General features: G+C 45.8%; 1 protein-coding gene across 9 annotated transcripts in view; it reads right to left on the reverse strand.

The window, feature by feature from the left end:
• LOC106745637 (calcium/calmodulin-dependent 3',5'-cyclic nucleotide phosphodiesterase 1A-like) overlaps positions 1-27626 on the reverse strand; it is a 120984-nt gene that overhangs the window by 76170 nt on the left and 17188 nt on the right. For 2 of the 9 annotated variants that reach the window (XM_014621436.1, XM_014621428.1), the window contains exons 1-2: positions 18776-18933; positions 15006-15539 (exon numbers count right to left, since the gene is read on the reverse strand). The exons of 2 other annotated variants lie outside the window; for them this stretch is intronic. In XM_014621436.1, the coding sequence (XP_014476922.1) occupies positions 15006-15171 (166 nt within the window). In that variant the 5' untranslated portion in view covers positions 15172-15539; positions 18776-18933. Of the gene's footprint in view, positions 1-15005; positions 15621-18775; positions 18934-27626 lie in introns of those variants that run through there. 5 more of the 9 variants (XM_014621432.1, XM_014621433.1, XM_014621431.1 and 2 more) reach the window with 5 other exon arrangements.

Here is a 27626-nt window from a genome sequence, read left to right on the forward strand (position 1 = left end):
GGGGGGGCTGTATATTCGCGGGCGCGTGTTCGTCCTTTGCCGACTTAATGTCGCGCCAATTATCGACCACCATCGGGCCCGATAATGAACGTGGCCGCGCACAGTCGATTCGCCCGGGCGATATCGATGGCAATGACGGTTTCTCACGTTGACGAGGACTGTTAACACAACGAAATCGACGCGTTCCCGGAGGCGATCCATCGCGACGTCAGCTTCGCGAATGCATAACCGTCCGAGTTATCGGTCCCGCACGTCACGACGTCGTTCTCTTTTCTCCTCTTCTTTTTCGTCGTTTATCGCCGCGGGAAGGGTAGAGACGTTGCCTTAAGTTACACTCCATCACCGCGTACACGCCGCGCGCGTCTCTTTGAACCCGTCGAAAACGCGTTGGCCTTTGCAGCGAGCGCTACACACAGCTTATCCCGTGGTCTCGAGGCATTAATCTTCTATAAATCTTCTATAAAAGCGGGATTCGCTTTTGTTTGCTCGAAAAAGCCCGCTCGAAAGCCGCGCGGACCCCGCCCGCGGCTATAATCGCGCGCTGCTTAGCGACTCTGAAAATACCGCAACCGTCGAAAAATCCAGGCTAAATAAAATTATCCGCGACGCGAGCGGGGCGATGCATCGTCGGAATCTTTCGCCGGAGGGGATACGAGGGTGGCGCGCGACGAACGAGTTTCGCGACGACGTGGAAGAGGAGGAGAATCGCACGATATTGCGATCGTCGCCGTTCCGCAATTGCGCCATTAACGAGTGCTCGAACGACCGCGTGATATCGCGCATAACGTATCGGCGCACATTACGGCGGAGAATTTTCAATGCACAGCAACGTTATATTAATTTCCTGCGTTGTAATTAACACACGTTAATTAATGCTATAATATACATAGAATCTGAATGTCACGGGCAATTCAATTTCTTCCTACGTGATTATTACGGCCGTGTGAAATTAGATTAAAATTAATACGTTAGAAGCGACGGCGCGGAATAAATTCACCTCCGCCGACAAGCGCGTACCATTCATAAATTTAATTAAATTCTGCACACACGTCGAGGCCCGTAATAGCGACGTAATAATCTGATTAAACGCAATTCCAAAAAAAGTATTTGACAATATTATAATTGCTTTTTTTCTCTTTTATACAGCTCGGGGTTAATTAAATATTCGGATTAAAGCGACACAGTGGTTTTATCTTTCGTTATGTGAAACGTCTGGCATGCGGATTCAAAACCGGCCGGTGATTCCGATGGTGACCGCATGTAATCCGGGCTTAAGTCGAACTACACCGCAAACGCGTAAACTCTGGCCTAATTTCGCGCAACCCAAATTCAATCAAGATTTAGTAAGCTCCCCGGTGGCGCTAATCGTTTTAATTAAAAACTGCCGGGTTTCCTGCATCTCGGCGAAACCTGAGTCGAAATTTGGGTTCTATACATTTCATGTAATTTGAAGAATTAATCAAGAATCTCGAAATACACCATACAAGCTGTTGTTCCACCTTGATGCTATAAATAATAGTTACTTCTTGCCGTTTTCTCCACATTCTTTTTTAAGGCTTATTTCAATCTTTTTTAAGGCTTATTTCAGAATGATTTAATATTTGCTTAATTCAGTAGTCTACCTGTATTTACTCTTTGTTCTGAATTTAATTTTGCAAAGTATTAATTATACAACTTATTCAAGTGCAAATAGAGTGTATGATATTAAGTAAATTAAGTAGAATTAATAGATAAATGGGTAAAAGAAGTAACAAATGTTTACTCTCACAATCTTTCCTTTTTTTCTTTTGGCGTTAAAAGTTTCAATGGAATTTGAAGTTCTTAAAAGATCTGATAAGTGTAAGCTCTGCGTGTATGAATGATAATCGTAATGATAAACGTAAACAATATCGACCCATAATGACTCGCACCCACGGAGCATTATTAGACGTATAAGTCAGCATTTGCGAGAATTACATTACACTCTACCACCAGTATTCATTATTACGAATTATTTATTTATCTTAGATTAAGAATATAATTAATTTCAGATTCGTATTCATGAACCGTTAATCAGATATATTGATCCTGTAGGAAATAATGAGTATAGATACAGGTTGGCAATTGAAGATTCATGAAACTATAATTAGAAGTCAAATGATAACGGACTATGAATACCAGCCTAAATTTCGACTTGGATATTTCTACCCTCGGTGAATTCGTCAAACGTCTGTTAAAACGAGAACCTCCAGCAAATAATAAATGATTAACACACGTGGAAATATACATATGATGTTCTCTGCGTCCCGGTGTTCCAAAAACTCTTCGTTTTGGCTTCCTAATCCAATATTCTGGTAGCTCGTTGTGACCCTATAACACTGACACTGCTACCCGCGTGTATGCGATCGAAAATATACATGTTAAATAACGCGATACCAACGAAAGTTTAATTAAATATTTCAAAAATCGACGAATAATTTAACTGACCGACGGAAACGATAAATGATGTACCGATATGTGCAGTTCCTGGCATACGTGCTGCTCAACGACTCGAGCGTAATAAATACTCGGAATATTACGAGACGCACGAAGCTACGTTTGACCGCTTTGAAGGATGGGAAGGGATGAGTTTACTCTTCTTGCCGATTGCTTTTTGTATTTCTGTATATCGCGTCTTTTCCCGTGATCTAGTATGACATTACATTTACATAACATGTTTCATCGGCTCTTGAAATATTTAATGAACTTTCATCAACATATCGTATCAATTAATTAATATACGTCTCTCTCTGATCGATTCATATTCATAATCGTACACGAGTGCCAGTGTTACAAGCTAGTATCCGGAGTGGTTAATACCAGGATGCTGGGCAGAAGCCAAGGCGGAAAACGGAGAACGCAAGGCGACGGGACGAGGCTAAAGATACATCTTATAACTTCACAATATATATATAAATATATATTTCATACATATATATTTTTACAACTGAGAAGAAACAATGATAAGATTGTGAAGAGGCAAAATCTTTTTTACGTTTTCGTGCAAAATGTACCGAAACCTAAACCGCAAACCTAATTCTTGAGCAGAATTTGGGGCCGACTTTCTCTCAGGAAAGAAATCTGCGATGTGGTCATGCGTCGCAACGTTTAGTCAAAATCCCAGACTAGACTCGCTCAACTCGTAATGCGAATTTTTAATGCGATATCGATCGCTTATAAATCGAACCTCGCGGTCTCGACATTTTCATCAAAGAGCGATCTCGCACTTCGCACTGATCTCTCGGAGGCTCTCGTTATAATGAGGACTGCTTAGCCCCCGGTGGAACTTGACGCGCACACAGGCATCGCGTTCCGTGTAATTTCGCGGCTGTCAAAGCGCGCGCTTTGCGCATCTCCGAGTTCCGCTCAGCCGGCTTGAGGAAACATCCTTGCGCGTAACTATCGTGTGTGCGTACTTATTTCAAAACACACGACATCGATGACGGGGCGTCTGCGGATGACAGCCTCGCGGGATATTTGAGAGATATCCGGCCGTTAGACGGTTGTTGTACATACGTCTAGTCGGGTCGATTGACAGCGCGGCCTCGACCGAGCCTTATGACTTTCGATTACGCTGACCATAACCCGAGCGAACGGGAATTACGGCGTTATAAACGCCGGTTGAAATCGTCACGTAGTTTTAAGGTGCTCCGTTTCCGCTGGAATATCGGCTGATACGTTAACGGACGCGCCGTGCAACTTTATTCCGTTTTTCGTCATCGCGCCGTTATCGCGCGTAAACCGGTCGATAGATAAGCCGGAACACACCGTCGTCTACGCGGGGAATAGAGTGCTCCAAGACATCACGCTAAACGCCAAACGATTTATTATGCGACGGGGAATGTTCCATCTAGCGTCGAGATTGGATCGCGTGCATATTGCACGTAATATCGTGCGATGCGATATGTAAAACCGTCCCTTTTTGGGGGGGGGGGGGACGCTCTCCATTCGGACTCGCAACACACACGCAACTGCCATTCATAAGCCACGGGGATTAAAGGAATGCCACAGTGAATGCATATTCAGATAGTCGTTAAGTCGCGACGTAAGCCCGGAACGATTGCAATCTCTCTCGAGGGACGCTCGGTTGCTTCGCGGACGAATTCATATCCGCGGGACGGGATTAAATTGGGCGCTTAATTGGCGGTTTAAAACGAAAGCGGGTGTGCGAAAGAAGGAAGATAGGCCTTCCCCTCCCCCCATTCGTGATGCAGTTCCCTGCAGTATCCTATAACGCAGGTGAAGCTGCCAAGAGGTTCGAGCTTGCACCACGACAGGCGGACAGGCGAGACGCGCAACGGCGATCGATCGACGTCGCTCGCGCTGCTTTACCGACCTCCGCCGGAAATTACAGCGCGCTACGACATTTCCGGTTAATTCCACGGATATTAACAAAGGGGATATTAACGTTCGACGGAATTAAAACCAGGCGTTTCCCACGGCTATCTGCCTTTCATTGCGGACTTAGCAAGTGCGACACCGGCAACACGGCGGCGTCAAAATGCGGATTTGTTTTGGAAAAATGCTTCCAATTTCCTCTCCGACAAAACCGTTTTTTTCGCGGGGACGCGAGTAGGCGATGCGACGCGCGATCCGATATCGAAAGTTGCACCTTTCCAAGCAATAAATAACAATGACATTTGTCAACCAATCTCGAGCTTGAGGAATCCAGAAAATATCGTAGGAGTCTCCTGTCGATCGCGCGCATGCCATTACCATTCGCAGAACCTAATGTCAAAAGTAGCCAGTCGCATAATTAATTCATGCATACGCATTAATGTTCGTTTAATGCGTACGATAACGTCCGATAGCATCTCGTTCAGCTTGAAATTCACCTTCGACCTCGTCCGGGCGGCCGTTGCGCGTCATCGGTATCGTTGAACAATTACTTAACCGGATAATCCCGCGGGAAATTTTCGAGGCGGCCGTTCCGCGGTCGTCGTGTAATGTGCGTCCGAAACACCGTCGTCCGGCTGGCCGGCGGCACCGCAAACGAGATCGGCCCGAAATTTGCATACGAGCAATCCTGACGAGAGCGTTTCGAGTTCGTCGCAGGCGGTAGCTTTCGCGACGCGACGCGCGAACGACGCAAGTTTCCGACCTTCACCTTTGAACGCAGAGAAGCGGCAGAAAATACGTCAACGTCTCTCTCTCCGGACAAATGCATCGTTCGAAGGATACGCGTCAGTAAATACACGTTCGCGCCGGACGATTCATCGTGCGTGACGTTTACCGCCGCATTTCGAAGGTAGGCGTACTTACGTACCGCTCGCGCGGACATATTTTTTATTACCGGCGGCGCTTTAATAACGCGCGCACGAGCGCATACTTATCGCCGTAACGCATTGTTCCTTTATAAGAGGATACTTCACATAACGGCGCGGATATTCATCTCGACTGTGAATATTTTATTCAACGTATCACGCAGAAGGCTGTAATGAGAGCATGGGGGGAAAAAAAAGGTACATTGAGAAACCGACTTAGTTGACTCAGAAATACTGCCTGGACACGGGCAAACGAATGTTCTGGTTCAGAGAATGTTTCGATTAATAAGTACGATTGTTCGTACTCTTCAACGGATATGTATATTTATCTTAAATAAAAAATTGGGGACGGACGATAATTTTCCTATAAAGAAATTATTTGTTTCATTTTACATATTTATTGCAGCCAAATAGTATTTTATTTGGTTAAAAGACATTATTTTAGATAATAAGCGTTTTTTCGGTTAAGTAATAGAGTTCTCTCGAACGGGACGATAAAGCTTTTACTCAAACAAATAATACTTCGTGTAAATATATGTTGTTTCTATGAAAGAGATTTTAGGTAAATAAATAGAAATACTAAATCTAAAGAAACTTTTTTTCTCCATGTGGTAAACTAAATTTCAGTTGCATCAGATGGACAGCCAATTAATATTTTCTGTGTGCGCATCGGCCGAAAGGAGGAGTTTCCCCCTATTAAAATTAATCGAACGTTGGCTGCGTATTTTCTCATATCTGTGCGTTTAAAGCCTCGCCGGTAAGCGCGATCGAACAACGCCGTGCGATAACTCCATCGAGCCGAGGCACGCGTTGAAAATTGAATGAAGGGTGCAATTTCGTTAGCTGCGCTTGTTGCACCCTCCGAGCTCGATTCACCGCTCCCCTCACGATCGTTCGCAACTCCGAGACTTTTTATCGACATTCCCCGTAACATCTCGATCGAAAAGGTTGCCTCAGGACAATTCGCATGCGAACCCACCGTTGCATTCGCCAAATTCGGGTCTATTATTGAGCACGCTGCGCCGTTTACAATCTGCACACACACGTGTGCCCCGCGTGTACCCGAGGCGGTGCGTTGAATGACCGAGAACGACGTCTTTTTTATGACGATACACATACACGCCGGCGATATTAATCAATTATCAGCATCAATTAATTAACGGACGGGAATTGTATCGGAGGCGAGATTCAAAGCCCCTCTCCCGATATCGCGCGAACAGCACCCGGGTTCGGTATCGATCGAGAAGGGAACAGAGAAAGCTCCGCTACCGGCATTTCAGCTTTGGCGAACGGCCAAGCCCCACGTCTCGTTTCACGACGACATGCGGAAATACCGATGGGTCCGCGGAGACCCAAGGATCGCGACAGATCCCGTGGATCGTCACCTTTTTCTCTCGCCCGTCATCACGCTGGATCTCGCATTCTCGAACGTGCGACGAACGTTGCAGTGGTAAAGCGCAAGCGGCAAACTCGGCTGCAAATCACTCGTGATCGATGGATGTTTCTTCAGACACTCTCTCTCGAATATAGCCGAGGGCAAGAAGGAGAGAGGATAATAAAACGGAATGGCGGTTCCGCGGGCGCAGGAGGAACAACGCGGGGCTCCCGGGAACAGCAACCCCCTCCACCACTCGCGTGACGGAAAGACAGGTGTTCTAGGGTCGGACGCAACGTATATCAAAGTGGCATATATCCGATTCGCGCGACTATGCGTTGCTGCTGTATATCTGGCGGCCACACGGTAAGCGTCCACTCGAGTCAATAGATACCTGGCGCACCGCAGAGTCGGCCGGTTGTGCATGTGTGCGGCTCAAGACTTCATTAGAATTCATCGATCCGCCCCGCCGCTGTTTCGGCCAAGGCTCCGGGATCCCGCGGATCTCGGGCGCGTCTCGTACATAACGTTAATTTAGATCGCCCATTAATCCACACCGGGGCTCGTGAACGCCGCTCGTAAACGATATTGCGGATAACATGCATCCATCCTCTCAGATTACTTCACCATCGGTCTTAGTACGAGTCGCAATTAATACGAGTAATTGGATAAGCTGCGTGGAAAGCGGCTGCTTAGGCTGCCCGTGCGTTCTTCGCTTTATTAAGTTCACTCATTAGTTTCTCAGGGATCCGAGAGTAGGCGGGATTGAAACGTTACAGCGACGGCCGGGTACATCGCAAGTGAGACGGAGGGAACGGAACCGATTACTTACACGCGTGGTTTCTTCGTTGACTCCGATTGCGTGGAAAATCTCCTCCTCGCGATGTTACGTTTTCTTCGTCCGTGTCGTCGATACGTCACCGAGGCCGAAGGCGAATCAATCGACGTGTGACACGCAAGAACGTCGAGGATTATCCATCCTTAAGCGCTTAAGAGAGCACGCGGTTTTGCAGAGCCGTTCAAACTCATCCCGAAGAAACGGGATTTCCCGTTCCCGTGAAACAAACACATCAATCCGGGATTTCAATTTATTTCCCGCGGTCGCACGTCGTTACCGTCGCGCTGCGTATATATTTGGTGTTCCCTCAATATTAATCAATGATTTGCGAAACGCGAACTGCGCGTTCAGATCACTGTGTGATCTCTCTCTCTCTCTCTTTGGGATATAATCGGTCACGTGACCCCGAACGAAATCAAATATCGTTCGGATGCGTACGCGCGTTACGACCGAGCGTATTTCGCCCCGCGTGTATATCCGATTTACGATACACATTAACCTCGGGGATCTTTGCTCCGAGTTAATTAACGCATCGTCCTATCGAAACGAAGTTATTACACGGGGCCTATCTGCACGGACGATCTTGGCCATCGGAGGACGACAACGGGGATCATATTCCTGCATAATGCTTTTCGGTCTCACCGCTATGCCATGGAGACACACGTTTCCGCCACACGGCGCGAGCCTGTTTCACGGAACAGTTAATAGTTAATTATAGAGTTCGTTAAGTCTCTATGTGCGTTGCAGGCGCGTTGTTGAACCTGATGAGCCTTCGTGAAACGAGGGACTAATTAGGATTCTTGCCTCCTCTTCTCCTCCTACTCAGCCTCCGTCGCCCCGCCTTCAACCCTGTCCTTTCGAGTTCTTGAATTATGAAATCTCCCGCGGCAAATTTCGTAGCGACGCTTAGCGCGGAAAAATGTGCAAAAACTTGGACGAAAGTAGGACGATTCGATTATTTCGATAGTGGAGGGGGGAGGGGGGGCTCGCGTTTTACGGAACATAAACGTTTAGCAGAGAGACGATAAGTCACGCGAATAAAGTGGAGAGCGGATTTCCTCCGGTTTATTTATCAAAGGGAACCTTCTCGTGCGAAGGCGGAAGTAAAAATTATTACGCGAACGTGGCAATATAAACGTGTGTTGAAGAACTTATCATCCGCGAGTTATAGCTTAAAAATGCTCACTTATTTCTAATTTTTACACGCAGAAAATTGTTGTTAAATAATATAGCGTAGTAGTAGGATAATTTACTAGACTTGTACGCGACTAGAATATGTTCATCCTAAAACCAAAATTTATACATGACAGAAATAAACAAATAGTTTAGATCAGATATATATTTTTAACCCGATTGCATATACATTTACCATACAAATAAACATGGAAATATCAGAGAGACCAAAAATGTTCCATATTGATATTTTCTGCTGCAGCTTGAATTATTTCTAATGCCGGTGCAGGGAAAAACGTTGTTTCGGATAATAACTATTGTATAATATGTAGTACAGAAGACTATTAATGTTGTCCCATTCTCCAGGCGCAATAACATTAAAAATCTCCAATTAGACGAATTAGTTCTCGAATATTTGTATATCGTGACTGCTGCTTTGGAGAATCGTTGTCGATTATTATAATCAAATTATCAACAGTCATGATGCGCAAATAATGCTTCTAATTGAAAATTCTTGATGATAACTTGCCTGAGTCAAAAGGCAGATTCGTTATCGGCGAGATGCCGCTTGAAATTTCTCGCGATTGTGGGTTTCCAAGCAATTAAACGGGACAGCTGTGCGCGTTCGATAAAACTAACGTCTCTATCAGATCAAACATAACATGCCCTTTCCGTGAAATGGATGGAAAAGCGCATCCCCTCGTTAAGAACCCTCTATAGCTATCCCGGCAAGAGAAGGCGGAATAAAGTATTAACGATCGATTACGACAGTTAGAAACGCTCGCTGTATATGCCGCACACGCTACGTAACTTCGGTGTCACTTCTGACACAACGAAGTATTAAAGACGAACCGCTGCGAGTAGTGAATCTTCGGTGTATCGCATCATACCGTGTTGTGTACACATCAAAAATAACATTACGTCAACTTTCTCGCAAACAAGTTTCAAGATAAATGTTCAATATCTTTAAAGATACCCCAAGTATCGTTAATTCTCAGTCGACCAAGCGTCCCTCGATTCAAACCACACCGTCGAGTCGCAAATAAAACAACATACGAAAGCCATCGATATCCTAATGAAATAATTAACGATCACGTCACATGCCCAATCGCATCGCGTTATTAACCGAATTTCCTTGATATCCGTGCGGAACGCATAAATCAGACTGACAAATCGCGCAATTCTGTCGTGACCGCTATCGGAACCCGGCGTAATGCATACCCGCATTATCACCTTTATTATTATTCAAGACAGCCGTTCGCGGATTCGTCGTTCTCTGTGCCCGACCTACTCGACGAGGCTCGCTCGTTCATGAAAGCTCGCTAAGTATTCCGCCTCTGTTGCGAAAAGCGTATTCCAGCGTTGCCACTTAGCCACCGGAACCAAAAAAGTGAAACAATGGCTGTTTCTTGACAAAAAGTGACCTCTCAAACATTAAAATAGCGACCAAAGGAGACATTTTTAATCAAATTCCGAGAGTAACTATTTAAGCAGAAAAGTTACTCTTATCTTCTCAGGTTTACCTTTGGATAACTTAACATCCAACGAGTTCTTTTCATATTAGCTTACACGGTTTGAAAGTTCATAACAAGGAAAGACTAAGAACATGGATACACATACGGACGTTGAGACAGCGGATCGGTGAGCGGGCGATAATCGGTGCATAAGAGTGCATAAAATTACACATTTTCGATTTGCAAATTCAAGTGTATTATTTCAGCTGAGGCTCTTCTTATACATTTCTTGCCGTTTTAAATTACGTCATTTAATGTGATCGTTAACTTATAATTTAACACGATTAAACGTTTTAAATCACGTAATATAAAATGGCAAAAAAGAAATGTGAAAAAAAAATCTCAGTCGAATGTGTCATTTTTTGTCACGTTTGTATCTGTAAGAATGACACACTTGAATTTGCAGTGTAGTGACGATAATGAATATTTTAGCGACACGTCGGGAAAAGATGACTCAAGTGACTGGATGGCGGCGCTCGTATTCCGCGATTTATGATGCGACGAGCGAGCACGGTCGGCGCGAGCGAACGACAAGACCGGCGTTTCCTCCGTTAAACGAGACGATATCGTATCGACACACGGCTAATACGAAAAAACGGAAAAACGTCGATCCGAATAATACTGGTAGCGCGGTATCGCATCGCAATACGCATCACGCCGGAAGTGGCTTACACATCGGAATGACGTCGTATCGCCGGCACCGTAATCCCATTCATCTTGTCAACGAGTCTCTAAATTCCCGTCGATACCTGGCCCAACCGCCGCCCCATCGTATGCCACCCCCGCACTTTCCCACCCCTCGCCAAACCGGCGAATCGTATTTTATTAGCGGACTACCATCGTGACTGTACACATCGATAAATTATCGTTCGCGGCTACTTTCGATAGGCGCGATCTGATAATCCGAGGAAGAGAGAGAGAGAGAGAGAGAGAGAGAGTGCAAATTAGCGCAAACTCCGCGTCACCGCTAACTTATTCCTGGCTTAATTAAACGTACAGACGATCTCCGCGGGAAAATCGATACGATAACGTCGAACTGAAAAAAAGCGGCGACGAGGACTAGACGACACGAGAGTCACACATTAAGCCGTCCGACCGGTCGTGCGCGAACCGTCGAAAGCGAGCACGTGGTATCACCGCGCGAGCTATTTCGGAGTTAAGAGCGATTGAATTCATAATGAGTCCATTTAAGAACTTTCGATCGTAACTTCTCGGCAGTTCTAAATATTGGGACCAATTTGACAAATTCCGATTATTTACTCGCGCGAGTCGACGTTGAGATCTACTCCTCGTGTGTCCCCGCGAAAGCAGAAAAGCATCCGAGTAGAAGTTTATCGGGATGTGTCTCAAGTCTGTAGTGAGTAGTAGATTTACAAAATTAACCCTAAATTGTACGAGGGTTACGTTACTGCGTAGAAAAACGAGACCTTTATCAAGCAGCCATTATACCTTAGTCCTTCTTCGTCGCGTCGTTCTCGTCGGAAACCGAGAACAATAATATTCTCTCCCCTCCATAGTTTGTTTGTGAAAACTACAAGTTATTTTCCGGATCAGTTATACGGAGATAAAAGCTCTCTGTGTACTTTTCGCGACGACAGTACGCCGAATATTCGCACGAATATCCCTCAGTGAAATAACGCGCCGCCGAAGACAAGCGAAGTCCCTTTTATTAAACTTTTGTGTGCTCGCGCCGAGTCCTGTGGCATTCAGGAGCTAAAGCGACGTTTCTATACGGACGACCCGCGCGCTCGGCTCGCCTATCGAGTTTATTTTTGTTGAAACCGAACTCGCCCCGGATGCTTCCGCGGTCACACAAATGTGTGTGTGTGTGTGTGTATGTGTGGAAACTCGGAACTAATGAGGAAGGCAACGCAAGGGCGCTCTCGCGAAAACAAGGTCGACGAGGAAGAAATTCGTTCGCAAAGAGAAATGTCGTTATTATCGTCTCGCCCCCTCCCCCTCCGATGACGAAACGTACGGGACGATACCAACCGGAAAAGCACGAGACGCCGGTGTATTCGTAAATGATAAGAATAGCGCGCGCCACCCGTAACAGAAATTGGAAATCAATATTTAAGCCCATTCTTGAGGTGTCGTGACCAAGCTGGATTTGCGTGCGGCACCGAATAGATAAGAAGAGTACTAGAATAACGTCGTATATACCAGGGAGCCGCTCATCTTATCGAGCGAGAACACGTTGGATTACTCACTGTCATTATTTTCCGCGGCGATAAATGCGCTCTATTAGTCATTTCCGCGCGTGATCCGGTCTAATCTATGAAATATGCGCGATCGTTGAAAATCTCGATAAAAAGCCCGCGACCCCCGTATGTGCGTATCGTATTTTAATTTCTATTATCGTCGCATGCCGTCCCGCAGTTACCGGATAGAAAATAATATTAAAACGAGGAAGAGAGAAAGAGGGAGGGAGGGAGGGAGAGAACGTGCGGAACGACACAATTATCGTTAATTATTCGAATTGACGCAGACAATAGGATCAATTGCATATTGCCGGCGGAAGTAAAAATAAAAAGGCAACGAATATGTACGATCGCGGGCCACTAATGATAAAGCTTTTAATGTCAAAGAACAACGTTTATCACTCTCTTTGTGCAACGACATAGTCGCCGGGATAGCCGGAAAGTTTTACCTGTGAAACGTGCCGTGACGACGACTTTACGCAATTAATTAGTTCATATTATACATACTGTATATTTAACATTTCACGTGTCGCGCGCTTATTACCGCTGGCATTTACATGAGGAGACATCGACGAGAGAATTTAATTCGGGGAATTCTCACGGATATATATATATATATATATATATATATATATCCGTGAGAATTATAATTTATATATATATGTATATATACACACATACACGCTCGAGACGAGATATTATTTCTCCGCGGGAGAAGTCGTCTATCTATACAACGGTCACTTTTGGCCGTATCCCAGAAAAGAATATTTCCGAGTGAATCGAACAAAACACCGTCAGAGCGTGCCAGCGCACGCGGGAATCTGCGAAAATTCGCGGTGGCGAAAAACGCAGTCGTACGAGATAACCCGTGTATCTTATTTTACGGTAGAATAAAAACTGGCAAAAAAGGCACAGATTCCGCCGTCACCGACGATGCTGGTTCTTAAATTCCTGGCTCTCGCATCCGGGCTGTTCGTGAATTTATCTTCACGCTTGACGGCCCGCGCGCAAGGCCTTACCGAAAAGACCCCCCCACTTTGTCTCGCCTCGCTCTCACCCTGTATACCGCGTGACCCTCCCTTTCTCCCTCCGTAACTACTTTCCGATAGGGTTACCTGGTAACTACCGGAAATTCCTCGGACATAGCCCGAGGGCGGTGGTTAAGTTCCGAGTATTATTCACGTAATCGCACCCCCGCGTTTCCGCGCTCCTACTCCCCGCAAATTCGCGTACGCGAGAGATAAAGCGGAAGATTTATGCCGGCTAATCCACCGACGTCGTATTAAGTTTGTCGGCGAGGCGCGATGCTGAATATTTAGGAGACAATGCGGGCGCAAGAACGCCGCTTATGTCGGTCCCGTCGATGACACCGTGGATCACAATAATGCGACTAAACTGAAAAAGCGAGTTTAGGTTCGCGTGATGTCGCGTGCATTCGACGAGACTAGGCGTTTGGGATTCTCTCTCCCCGACGAACCTCTGCGGTGAACTTTCAAATTCGCTTGATTCGCGAGGAGAGCAGCGCCGCACGGTGTAAATTAAAGTTTCACGACTTGGAGACTATTGTCATCGGCGGATCAATGGATTCAGCGAATCCCACGCTCTCCGCCGTCCACGTGTGCGTACGTACGTGTGTATCGGCGTAGCGTTGGATCGGAGGTATTTCCCATAAAGGGACTACTGTTGACTGTTCGATAGGTGAGACGAGCGGCCGCGCATTGTCGCGCACACGCCGATGCATTTGTATCTCCCGCAACGCGTGCTCCAGAACGTCCGTTCAGCAATAACACCGTTCATGCGGCGCACGTCTGTTCGCACGATATTCGCATAACGACGGCGCAAGAACTGTAATATGAATAGGCGAGGTAATATGGAAATTAGAACATACTAATGTTCAATAATGTTTAATATTTTCTGCCACGGCTAAATATGGATTGATAGCCTCTTCCCGGCCGATTCCAATCTTATGCGCCTTATATTTCTCATCGCTCGGAGGATAATCGGAAAATGCGCGACTCTGTGAAATAATATTAGTTGCGGCGACGATGAGCAAACTCTCTCTGACAAAATCATCGGTTAAACGCGTAAGGGAAAAATACAGTCAAAGGAGAATTTATGTGACCTATAAGAGCCTACGCACGAATGTCTCAAGTGTGATTCGAATATTAATAGTCAATGTTAACCCGGGAGTAGGTGCGTGAATGGAACTAACGTTAGTTTGACCGGACCTGTAAATCTCTAGCGAAGAAAACTGGTCTAGAAAAACTAGCTAGTTACCAGAATTCATGGCCAGTTACTGGTCAGAAACTGAATGAATTTCAATTTGGGTAATGGGTTTGTCCTTTTGTCGCTGAACCGGTGCATACTTCCGGAAAACGTAAAAAGAAATAGATCACACAGCCGTGACTTCATGTTGAAAAGAGGGAAATGTGCAAAAAATAGTATGGGCAATTCAGTTACAAAGAACAAGTTTACTTTTCTCTCCGAGCGGGGCGATGTTTTTCCGATCCCGGGCATGGTGAAATTAACATCTTCGCGCCGTTCCCCGGCGCAAAGTGAGTCGATTTAAATTAAACGGACCTCTCCTCGCCGTGAGGAAGATTAATATCGCGCGATAATTACCTATCGTGTACGTCGCACCGTCCAGCTGGAACGTCGCGCTCTTGCATTTCTTGAAGAGCTTCTGATGCGAAAGACCCGGCATTTTCGGCAACGGGGGTGGCAGCGGTGGCGGCGGGGGTGGGCCCTTAGGGCCGTGCCGTGTGACGCTCCTTTCACCTTGGCTCATTTCTTAGGCGTAAAGGAGAAATGTAATCCACAATCTCTCCTTCGCCTCGCGCGCTCGCGAACAAAACACAGACAACGTTCGAGCGACTTCAACCGTTGGACGCGTGCATAATTCAGCAGGAATATACAGTCCCCTACGGCACTCACTGAGGGCTCAAATCACCGATCCCGATGCCCCCCGTCTTACCTACGTTCGCAATCGACGCGTGAATGATTCCTCTTCGATTCGACGAAACGTCGTCGCACCTAATTTCCTCCTCTTTGCACGACGAGCGCACACTCCCGGACTATTCTTCCCCGCGATTCTTCGCAGTCGTCATCCCTAATTCTCCCGTCCCGTTATCGCGATTTTGTGCTCCGCGAAAGTTCCTTCCCAATACAGAAGCGTCAAAGTATTAACTTTTCAATTAATTTTTAAATCAAGGAATCTCAGCGCAGATAGGATTTAATCTGGAATTTTCACGAACGAGGAAAGTTAATAGCTAGCTATCGAGGATAATCGGAAGCTTTTTTTTCTTTTAATTGAACACTAAGTTTTCCCGCGAACTCTACGTCATGACGGGAAATATTTTGGACAGAACGTGTGCGGAAGAGAGAGAGAAGCAGCCACCGATATCTCGGTCGTGTACGCGAAATGGAAAAATGCAAATAAATTTCGGGGCAAATACAGGTTTCTGTATTTCTGCGTTTGCGGCGGGCGAGTGATTCCGCGTTCATGATAAAATTCGTGCGCCTGTGTATACGCACGAATCGATATTTTTAAAGTGAAATGATCGGCGTACGAGGGCACAAGGCAGGCGCACGCAGGCTGTGCAAGTATTCATGTAGTTTGAAATTCAATTTGCACTAAATGTAGGGAGCCATTTGCCGCGTTGATGTTATTGCTATCGCGCATATTGTGGCAGATATGCCGTTATATTAATGAATTTACAATGTTATTTAAATAAAGCCGGGTCAATCTAAACTATTTGAGAAAAGGATTACCTGAAGATACACGCGCGCACGCGAGTTTGCCGTTGGAAAATGCAAAACAGCAGTCGCAAATTTACATTAGATGGAATTCGTAATTTCATCAGTTAGTCGAAAGGATTTATGAATTAATCCTTCCACTATCACGGAGCGCTTAATAAAATTATCTCCGAGCGGTCTTTCGCAGTCATTTATTTAAGATTGAGATACCCGTTCGGGAAGAAAGAAAGAAAAAAAAGGCCGGTCGGTCCGGTGTAATTTCATTAAGCCGCCTCGACAGTGGGACTGCATTAACATATAATTATATACATTTAAAGGTTAATACGGTACGCAATAAAGATTGCACCAGAGGGCAAAACGCGGGGGGGATGCAGCGAGGATATGCGTCGCGCGGGCATAAATCGCGGCGATTTCGATCGGTCACAATTCGCCCGATACGCCCCGCGGCGTCAAATTCATCGCAAGCCCGATACCAATAAACCCGACCCTTACTCGTGCGCTACCTTGTACCTCGTTTTACCCCGGTCGATCCCTGCCGTAGCAAAAGAAAGGAAAGAAAAAGAGAGAAAGAGGAGAAACGAATCAATCGCGCCGGCGAATCGATCATTTGTAAACCGCGTGTGTATGCATACACGCGCGCATTTCACGCTGGCGGTTTCCTTCTTTCTTTTTTTTCCTATTTTATAGAATTTACGATCGAGACGTGTCTGCGCGCAACAATATACCCCGGGACGATATCCACATTTTCGCGTCTCTCTCTCTCTCTCTCTCTCTCTCTCTCGAGCCAATTTGAATTTCCACTACATTCTACAGAACGAGCCGGAAAATCTCCCGACGCGCGCCGCGTCCTCACTGGGAAATTTATCACGCGTAGTAGCGTCAGTTATGGCACATTTCGGCGAACCGGAAAGCGGACAAATTCTTGACGGCGACGTACGAACATATCGTCGTGACGACGTACAGAGCGTTCCCGCAAAACGAAGATGACGATTAGATCCGTAATTAGTCCCGTGACTTCGCACTGATAATTGATTCGATCAATCCTTCCTCCGTTAATATTATTGCCGCGATCGATTCGTAAAATTTCACCACTCCATCGTAATGGGATTTCCGCCACGGCCGAAATTAGGTTGTGTATCGTGTCGGACAATCGGGATTCGAGCGATATAAAATATAACGATGCGTGACATTAAACAAAGCGCGTTGTCGGATGAAAAATCAAACTCTCTGTCTGTCTGTCTGTCTGTCTGTCTGTCTGTCTCTCTCTCTCTCTCTCTCTCTCTCTCTCTCTCTCTCTCTCTCTCTCATATCATTGCGTTATGATTGTTGTATTAAAGAAATTTAATTCGCGAAAGCGAGGCTTCCCTTTCAGAGCTTTGGTGCTAATTTAGGTCGAGTGTAATGACAGGCGGCACAATAAAAACTGAAGCGAACGATGCAACGCTCAATCGTTGTTGCGAGACACAACTTTCCGAATGCAGTGGTTATTGCTTTTGCGTCAAGATCGTTCGCGCGGCTGTATTAAATAAATCCGCTTATACGTGTAAAAATCCGCTACAACCACGATTACTTTAATCGTTCTCTCGGGAGAGATGGGTGGATTAGATAGATAGAGAAAGAGAGAGAGAGAGAGAAAGAGAGAGTAGAGGGAGTATTGCGGAGGGATACGGCGCAAATACCTCTTAAAATATCAAGATGATCAACGCCCGATGCATCGCGTAATCCGCTTTCCTGCGCTCAACGGCACCAATTTATTTTCATTAATACGGCTTTGAATCGCTCCCCGACTAATACTGCAATTGTTTCTTTTCCGAATTTAAACTAAATACATGAACACTCGCTTATTATACAAATACAGATGAAAACCGCATTAGCACAATACACATTAAATCGAAGAAAATTTAACGGTTAATGTATATGCGCCCGATGTTTATATTATTATAATATTATAAATTCGTTAATGTATGTTCATAATTAATGGACCTTTTGCTTACGTAATAGAAATACGCGCCTGCGGTTTTCATGTGCCGGCGTCCGAAAATGAGGATATTATCGCGCAAACTACACGTAGTGACGGGTTGATAAATGTTGCACGTACGATAAATTGTTCGATAACAAACGATAAATAAATCGGTGGAAAGGAGGCAATCGGTTAACGAATTACTTAAGAATTTAACAAGCCGAGAGGATCGCGCGTTATACGAATAAACACAACCGACGTGCGTCAGAAAGTTTTTCGATGGCTTATTCCCGTTTGCCGCTGTATCCACTTTTTTTTTTTAACCCAATCAATAGAAGAAATATTGCACCGTACGGACGTTGCGAGGTTTCGCCGATGAAATTACAGAAGAATAAGCTCTACATTCCAATTACTATTATCATAATTGTCCGGGAGAGAGATAAGCTGCAACAGGATCGTTACGAACCCCAAATTCATACGTTCTTTTACTATTCTAAGCACGCCGTTTCCCTTCCTTTACGTTCCCGACACTTCACTGATTTGCACATTCACGGCTCTCTCTCTCTCTCTCTCTCTCTCTCTCTCACACAGACTCGATCTCGCAACGATTGTGACACGAGGAAAAAATAGGGCACAAATCGACGGCGATATCGACGCGCGAACACGAAATTCTAACCTGATTGTATCTCGTTAATCAATCACAGAGCCGAGTGTCGCGCGACCGTCGGCGAGGATCGCGACGTCCGCGCGACGTTCGTGCAAAAATCGCGCGCGAGGGATATACCCGGAGCTTTCTGACGCGAGATCGCGGTCGCGACTCCACGTGCCCCGGTCCGCGATGCGACTCGGACGGCTCGAAAGCTCGCCTCGAAAACCCCGCGCAAGCGTGCGGTGGTGCGGCTCGACGAAGCCAATCCGCGTAAGCACGTCTCCGTAGGGTTGCAAAGCGGAAGAGAGCGGGAGTGCGCGCGAGCAAGCGAGCTCTTTCCCTCTTTCTCTCTTGGGGTGAGCCCATCGTCGCGCCGTCGTGAAAAACCACCGAGTGCATGCACTTTAGTGCGCGCACTGCACGAATGGAGAGACGAATGCGAGAGCGCACACTGGGACGGGTGTTCCGATCCTTCTACGCGTTAAATCTCCCGATTGTCGGCACGGGTAACAAATCGCGTCTCCATGTCAGCTTGACGATGTTAGATTTTCGTATAACAAGGGCTTCCCCCCGAATGTTTGAACAGAACGGAGATCTGCGGAAGATTCTCGTATAAAGCAGATATATCCATTCCGTGCGTATCGCGTTGCAACGATTAGCAACGAGGCTCGCGGTTTCTGCGTAGTCTGAAAATGCCGTGTTTTCACGTGTTTTTACGTGAGGAAAGGAAAATTGCACGTCAATTAATTGCCATTGCCCGTATAGTTGAAAATATGGTCGGCATTAAAATGATCCAACTCTCCGAATTCGGCGGAGATTTTTATTCTTAAATTCCGCGTAAGACAACGAGACGACGCGCGTTATATTCAGAGTGTATCAGGCGCATCGATTTTGTGGGACTCGATTTATTCGTGTGAAAATACACACAGACCTCTAGATCGAAATAACTCTTGGCTTTATTAGCACGCTGGTCTATGAAACGAGACCGACGTTATTATCGAAATGCGTTCGAGCTACGAAAATCGCAAGACTCGCAGACGGATAATTCGCTTTAGAAAATAGCACGCATCGCGGCGACTGCCAGCAATTTTGACGATTCACCTTGACAATTCGTCGCTCTTCGCGCGAGGTGCCAAGCAAGGCGCTAATAGGCACGACGAAAGTCGAAAGACGCAAAAGATGTTACCGCGAGGTTCCATGAGGCGGCTCGTTCAATGACCGGATCATCCTCCTTTCGGACAGCTCCCTCCTGCCCGCCCCGCTATTCTAGCTAGTATCGATCTAACGTTTATAGGACAAAACGTAACCCTCATTCACATCTAACACCTTCGCTCTCAACAATACTGGTACGTCGCACGTTGTTTATATTGCCCGATCTATAAATATACCGAGGTGGTAGAAGTGAGGAAATTCGATTAACCAATTCGCCATATAAACGGACAATTTTGCGACACGCTATAGGAGACAAATTGCAGTAAATTATGGCTACTCCGCTGAATAAGAAGGCGTAAAAATTCTCTACTAGTAAAATTAATTAAATTAATGACCACGATGAAAGTTATTAAAGAATAATGCGTGTTCCCATTTCGAAGAGTTACAAAGGACGACAGCTATTCATCGCGTTCACGAGGAGATTCTCATTGGTCCGCGTATATCGAAGAGTTTCGATCAATTAATTTCCGATTAATTTAAAATCGAACTAATGTCGAATTTAAATCAGCACGCATCACTGGAACAACAAGCCGAAATGTCGAACTGGAGATTTCAGCTCATCATTCGATGTGTCAAATACTTCGTGACGCAATACGATTATAGAGGAGAGGGTATCCCTTCTTGTACATGCTGGACGTGGCAATGGATATCGCGCGAATATATCGAGGGATATCTCAAGAACGCGAAAAGGGGCGAGCCGATAGGCTGGAAAATCTTCTATGAGAGGCCGAGTATATCTCTTCTTATGCTTGAAGGAGCAACGCCGTTTTTAAAATGACGAGGACGGCGGTATATCTTGTAAAAGGAAAGTCCTTTCTTCGCTAGATAACCGCATCACAATCGAAAGTTGGTCACTGCGCACGAATAACGTTCGCACGAACCGTGCCTAAAGTACAACTTGCGAACAAACCAAACCAACGATATCGTCTTTTATAGAGTCCTAGATATAAATAAATAGGAGCGACATTGAGTATCGATATGTCGATATAGTCGCTCGATACGTATCTAAAGCTGGTCATCTTGTTCTATACGATAATATTTAAAGCAAGCGTGTGAGGAAGTGAAAGAAGGAAGATAGGATAAGAGAGGTTAGGCTGCAAGAGGAAAAATAACGTCAATAATTAGCCTGAGTAAGAATACCCTTCCCATGCTTTGTAGTTACTCATTATAACTCAGTGTGTTAAAGAAGGTCTTCTCGAGTCGTGATATATTAAAATTACAATAGAAACAGTATAATTCTGAGGAAACATAACGCCCACTACGATTTAAGACAGCCGATCCTGCGAAGCAATGTTGCTTCTCCATTTATATCTAGGACTCTAGTTTCTTGCTGTTACTTCCCGAATATGATCATGAAACGCGCAGTGACTGCGGATTTTTCGTCGATTAGTAAATTCGATTACTTCACACTACGCTGGAAGTTAGAACGTAGAATTTTTCAAACAGCTCGCGTTCCATCGACAATCCCCGTGTATTAATTTGCAGAAATTGCAAGAGGAATTTTTTTTTCAACGCAGCACACACGCGCACAACTGCAAAACCGCGCGAGTTATTTCACATAAATGCCTGCAGTGCGGCTCGATATGATCGGCAGAGATGTAACACGCTTTATGAGTGGGAGTCGAGGGGATTAGAGAGAAATCGGATAAGTAGACGGCGACGAGCGGCCACTATGGCGGTTGATATAAAATTGCGCGGCTGACCAGATAGGTGAATGGCGGTATCATTGCGGTCGAGGAGGTCGACGGAGCTTGCGGCCAGCCTATAGTCGCTCTCCCTCCCTCTCGCTCGCTCGCGCGCGCGCGCGCCGGTAAAGTCGCCCGACGACCTCCGGGGTGTAATTTAATTCAAGGGTCGGATGAGCAAAGATAGATATAGGCGCACGAAAATGGGGGTATACGGCGAGGATAGACGAGGTAGAAACGGCGAGCGTGGTAAAGAGGCCGGGACGAGGGGTTGGACGGCGGGTGAAAAAGGGGAGCGTTAAGTGACCGTGTCGAAGGAAGAGAGAAGAGAACGTTCTTCGACCGAAGTCGGTATGTAGGAGAAGGTGGAATCGTCGTAGGGGGTTGGGGGGTGGAACGCCCGAGGCAACGTGATCAGCGGCAGTGCGAGAAGGGTGTCGAACGAGGCCTGAAACAGCGTCACACAATGACGTCGAGGGAAGAGAATAATGTTTGGATTCGCGCTATCAGCGCGAGGAAACGCTCGACGATGTCGAAGGTCGGGCGAGAGAAGATATTTCCCTTCGGCCTATCCTTTATCTTTCCACCGGAGAAGCCGAGATTCCCGCGCGAGGGTGAACCGCGGGAAGGAGGCTTAGCTAGGAATATTTCGAGACTCGACCACATTTCTGCTTAAGAATTCGCTACGCTCCTGTTCCTCTTCGTCTCCTCTAACAGATGTCTGCTCCCTCTTGGGACGCAGAGTGCCGTTTTTTCAATCGCTACGATATACCACCCCACTTTTTCGCGCGTCTCTCTCACTTTTCGAATGGGCTGATAAAGCTCGTCGTGCGCGCACTTTTGCACTTGTATTAGGTAACATCATGGTCAATATAGTCGTCATTGTCATCTCGTTAAATAAAATAAAATTTTGTATAAGTATCAAAAGGAGCGACATTACTTATGGCTACCCCTAATACCCGTAATGTCCCTAATACCTCTAATACATATGTATCGCTGTAGGTGTGAATAATCAGAGAGAGAGAGAGAGAGAGAGAGAGAGATGATCCGTCGCACCTAATTAATGGGACATGACGGATGCTGACCCGATAGCACGTGTCCTCACCGTGGCGTGGATAACGACTATTAAGTGGACGTTAGCGGGTAAGCCTGTTCGCGACGTTAACGTTGTCCGCTTATAAATGGCGGCATGAAAAATCGCGACTAGCCACGGAGATTGCGCACACGACGTTTACGCGAGTTAACACCCGCGCCTCAACACTTACCACGTACTTACATCGCTTACCCGGAACAAACACGCAGATAATTACAGCGAGCTTGAAATGAATTCGAAGGTATTCTATCGTTAAAACGCGATCGACGAGTGAGATGACGTACGACGCGACGAGAGCCACAACGGGGGACGCGTCTGCATCGTCGTGAGCTCTGGGCGCGTTACACGTGCAACAAAATACCGTTTTCTGCATTTGCATCTCGGGAAATCGGAGCGTGACACTTGTGGGCGGAATATAAATTGCGTCGGATGGTGGAAGACGGCTGGTGGATTCTCGCGCGGCTCGCGATCGCCATTATACGCACGCGATACACGCGGTATAAAAAATGTAATGCGGCTCGCGATCGACCATAAAGCAATTCCATCCCGTACGACGCTCCGACGACAGGATGCTTTACGTCGCCCGATGACGGTTATAAAAATGATGGTCGGATTTATTGGCTCCTCCGTGGATTCGTCGGCGACCTAACTTCGCGGTATATCCTACTCACCGAGGAATGATGATGAACGCGACCGGCCCGGCGAGAAGGTTCCTCCTTTCGGCGCGCGGCCTCTACGCCAGCTGGGTAGCAAAAAGAACAGCCCCGTCGTCTTTATTCCGCCGAAGCGAATTTCGACCGCACGGCAATAATTCTGACGCGGAAATACGCTTACGCGTGACCTTAATACCGCGCGGCCGGCTGCATGCGAGATACGAAATAAAAGCCGGGCAAGTGCGATGCATAACGTTAAAAATAGATATTAACGAAAAAGCAGTCGCATGCGCCGGGAAAAATTTAATCGGACCTCTTCCTTCCCCTCGCTGTTACTTCCGCTAAAGCGGACGGAGCACGATATGGAAGCGCTATAATCGTTTACGCGATAATCGTTTAAATGCGAGTCGGCGCATTGTTAAATACGACACTAGCTAGGTGTGGTGCTGTTCTACATATTCGGAGCTTCGAAAGTTCGGTACTACTCGACGTTTGTTCGACGAAGTTCGATGATCCGAAGTCGATTTATACGAAGCTTCGAACTCCATTCGAAGATTCGAAATATCGGGGCTGCTGATAGAATGAATTTTGGAGAGTGCAACAAAATGCTGCGAAATTAGGAATCAGTTTGCATTAAGATGTCTTAAAATGTCTTTTACATTTTCCGATTAATTTGTGGTTTAAACTGATGTAATGCGAAAATTGTATTTTTCTATTAGTGGTTAATCGTTAAATTGAGGATTTTGTAGTGATAACTTAAAATAATTTAATGATTAATCATGAAGAGAAAAATATAATTTTTATATTATATCATCATCAGGTTAAGCCACAATTTCAGCAGAAAATGAAAAACCGCGCAATTTTTTTGATTTTCTGAAAAATTCTGGACTTATATCGTATTTAAGGAGACCAGATTATTAGTTTATTTAAAGAATCAAGGAGTCTTTCTCGACGATCAATGTCGGCACTATCCGCAATCCGGCATAATCTACATCGCGCTACCGCTTCCTACCATCCAACGATGCATTATGCGTCGGATTCTGTCCACCGTAAAGTCGTGAGCATTCGTGATTGCTCTATAAAAACGACGATATGCATAACGCATATACACCCCACCTCAGCTGTCTCGCTCGCCGAGAATGGACTGGCGACGATGATCGTAAATTTGCAAAGCAGAAACGCATCGCTACGGTGACCTCGCAAGACGGGGTAAATGCGAAGGAAGGATGCGGATGACTTTGAATCGGACTCGTGGGTGGGCGTCTCCGGTCGTATTTTTGTAAAATTCAAGCCGGCGTAAAATCGCGATTTACGAGCTCCCGGCTTCGCAAAGTAGCTCGAGCGAAGTGCTTGACGAAGATTCGGACTTCGCCAGGGCTCTATCATCTGTATTTTATCGCTAATACGCATCAACTGTATACACACACGGAAGTACACTTGCGCTTACGTGTTTGATGTTTGCTTAAATCCAAGTAAAATAGCCCCCGGAGACATCGAAATGGAATTACCTGAGGGCCGCCTTCAGCTTCAGAATCGGCCGAGTGAAAAAGGGAAGGAAGAGGTGAAGATAGCGAGAGATGGAGAAAAAGAGAGGGAGAAAGGGTCTCGACGGACAAAAGCGGCGGTAACATCTCGAACTAGCAAATATTGAATTGAAAAAGTGGAATTCAACATAAAATCAATATCTATTACGTTTTCTCCGGCGAACGTCGTCGAGCACTCGTGTATTTATCGATCAAAATTGCGCCTCGCGTGCTCCTCGACAAACTCGGAAAATCCCGCGGTAAATTCGCTCTTCGACTTGCCCCGACGCTGCGAATGCAATCCATTAAGTTTGTATTGTTTGCATATTAATTTCCTCACCGAAGTCAGCACGGTCGAGCAGCAATAACGGCCGGAGTGGCGGAGAGATCTTAGCGCCGGCGTCTAGCAAAAGTTGAGAACGACGATAACGGGGTCTGCTCTTCGGCACGACGATAGCGCTGAAAGCGCGAACGACCTTTCTCTCTTTATTTTAACCACGATTATCGCCACTTCACACGTTAAACTTTCTCGCGAAATTCCCCGGCAACTCTCAGGAAAAGCAAGTTTTCTCGCTTGTTTCGCAATGCGTTTCGAATGCGTCACGTTAATTGCATGAGCGCATTATAGTGTCGAATTTCACGTTTCAGCCGCCGCGATTGTTTCGAACGGTCGAAATTTTGGCGAACCGATGCGAGGCCAGCAACGTGCACTTGGCAGGGTTACAGTAAACAACGTATATACGTATACCTAGAGATTATATCTTTGAGATATCCTTGGAAGATCAAGGATACACGCGAACTGCCGATACAGTTATATATCCCCCCGTGCCTGCAAAATATCCGATTGTCGGGCGAAAATAACGACCGTCCACCGATTTATGTATCGTGAATTTTTGGTGAAATTTCTAAACGCGTCTTCGATCGTCGGGCGCGTTGCAACGGGACAGCGTCGTTCGATGCGGATGTCGCGTGTGCGTAGGTGGAGCAGGACGATTTCGCGTGGGTGTGCCAAAGAACGGACGATGCGGTACGTACGCACCCTCGAAGAGTGCGTAGCAGCGTGTCTAGCTTATTAACGGCGTCACAGCCCGAAATGTAATAAGAACGATAACAGGCTCGCGCAGAAGTCTAATCTCTCTGGTTCGATAATTGAAAAGGAACGACAGCGTCTCAGATGAGGCGTCATGTACGCGTTCCGTTATTTACGAAAAACTTCTTGTTTACTCGAGGAAATCTCCCCTGCCAACGTTGAACACGTCGAGTGATAATTGTTACTGCATCATAACTTGTTGACACGTGTCACGCAATTCTCACGAGACTACTGTTTCCCACGATTGAATTTCGATCGCTGTATCACTCTCCGATATCACCTTGCATTTTTGCGCACCACGGGATATTACAATAGTCATTTGCAAATAGTTCAGCATTACGAGGTGTGTGTGTTGAGTGAACGGAGCAAATGTCGTCCTGGGAATGCGATCATTCCGACTTCGTCAAGGTCCGCTGTCAGGTCGAATTCAGCGCCGACGCGAATTCTTCGGAAGTTTATCGCTTGGCCGAGACCAGGTCGCCGGTTGCAAGAGCTTTATTAAAATATTTCTCCCTCTCCTATTATCCCCCTTCTAGTTCATTCGCGATCCTAATAGCGCAAATTCGTGGAGTGCTGTTCGCCGGGTAATTTACCAAATCGCAGAAGATTACCGCGTTCTCTGTGGGGAGGTTCATCAAGAGAGTCGTTTACATTAATCGTGTTGCAAAATGCAGGAGAATCGAGAAGCAGGTAAGAAGCGGGGAATGAGGGAGGGTGGTAAAAAAGAAGCAAAATTACACGAAAGAAGGATAAACTTCTTACAAGAAGCGAAGGCGGATGAAAAGGGGGAAATTTCACGATGAAAGTAGAACGAAGACGATCGCGAGTGAATTTCATTATGAGCCATCATCATTCGCCTTACGACCGATTAATATTTAAACCGTGGCTCTCGCTTCCTTATCGTCAGGCAAATATGATAAAATGAAGCGGGACTTAATCGCAGTTACAACAGTGGGTAATTTACCGACATAAGCCGCAGTTGTATCGGATGCTTTGGCTGCAAAGAAAGTTTCAAAGGAGTGCTGGCGCCCACTAGGTGGTTGCAGCGCACAACTTCAACAACATTATCGATTTTTGGCGAACTATACCATTTCATTTCAAAACGCGAAATGCGAACAAAATATCAAGAACAAGAAAGAGATGCATTTCCTCCGACCGATACATCGCAATAAAAAAAACACATGTAATGGAAAATAAAAACTTATGGAATTTATTGCACCTATTAAGCAACAGTTTGCTCTTTTTTCTTCAAATTGTTATGAAAGTATGACAAATGCAACGATAATCCCAGTGCCATTTTACGTCGCGAAATCGTATCACTTCAAGGTTTTTAATTTATTAAGAAGATAAGATACCGATTAGATAGTTTGGGTATTTATTAAATGGGAAGCGTACAATGAGCAACGTACAGTAACAGACGTGAAGAATAAGCAGCGAGAAGCGTGAAGTTCTAAGACGAGAGACAAGAGAAAAAACGACGAGAGAGTGAGTCACTGAGAATTGTAATTGAATCATTATTTTAAATAAGCTGTTTATTTATATTTCCATTATCAAATAAAGCCTATTCTAACCAAATAATACAAAATTAAGGACTCAGTCGAGATATCTTTATAATTAGGAAC

Source organism: Dinoponera quadriceps, unplaced genomic scaffold (genome assembly GCF_001313825.1).
Source record: "Dinoponera quadriceps isolate SergipeBrazil2010 unplaced genomic scaffold, ASM131382v1 scaffold1813, whole genome shotgun sequence".
Taxonomy (NCBI): domain Eukaryota; kingdom Metazoa; phylum Arthropoda; class Insecta; order Hymenoptera; family Formicidae; genus Dinoponera; species Dinoponera quadriceps.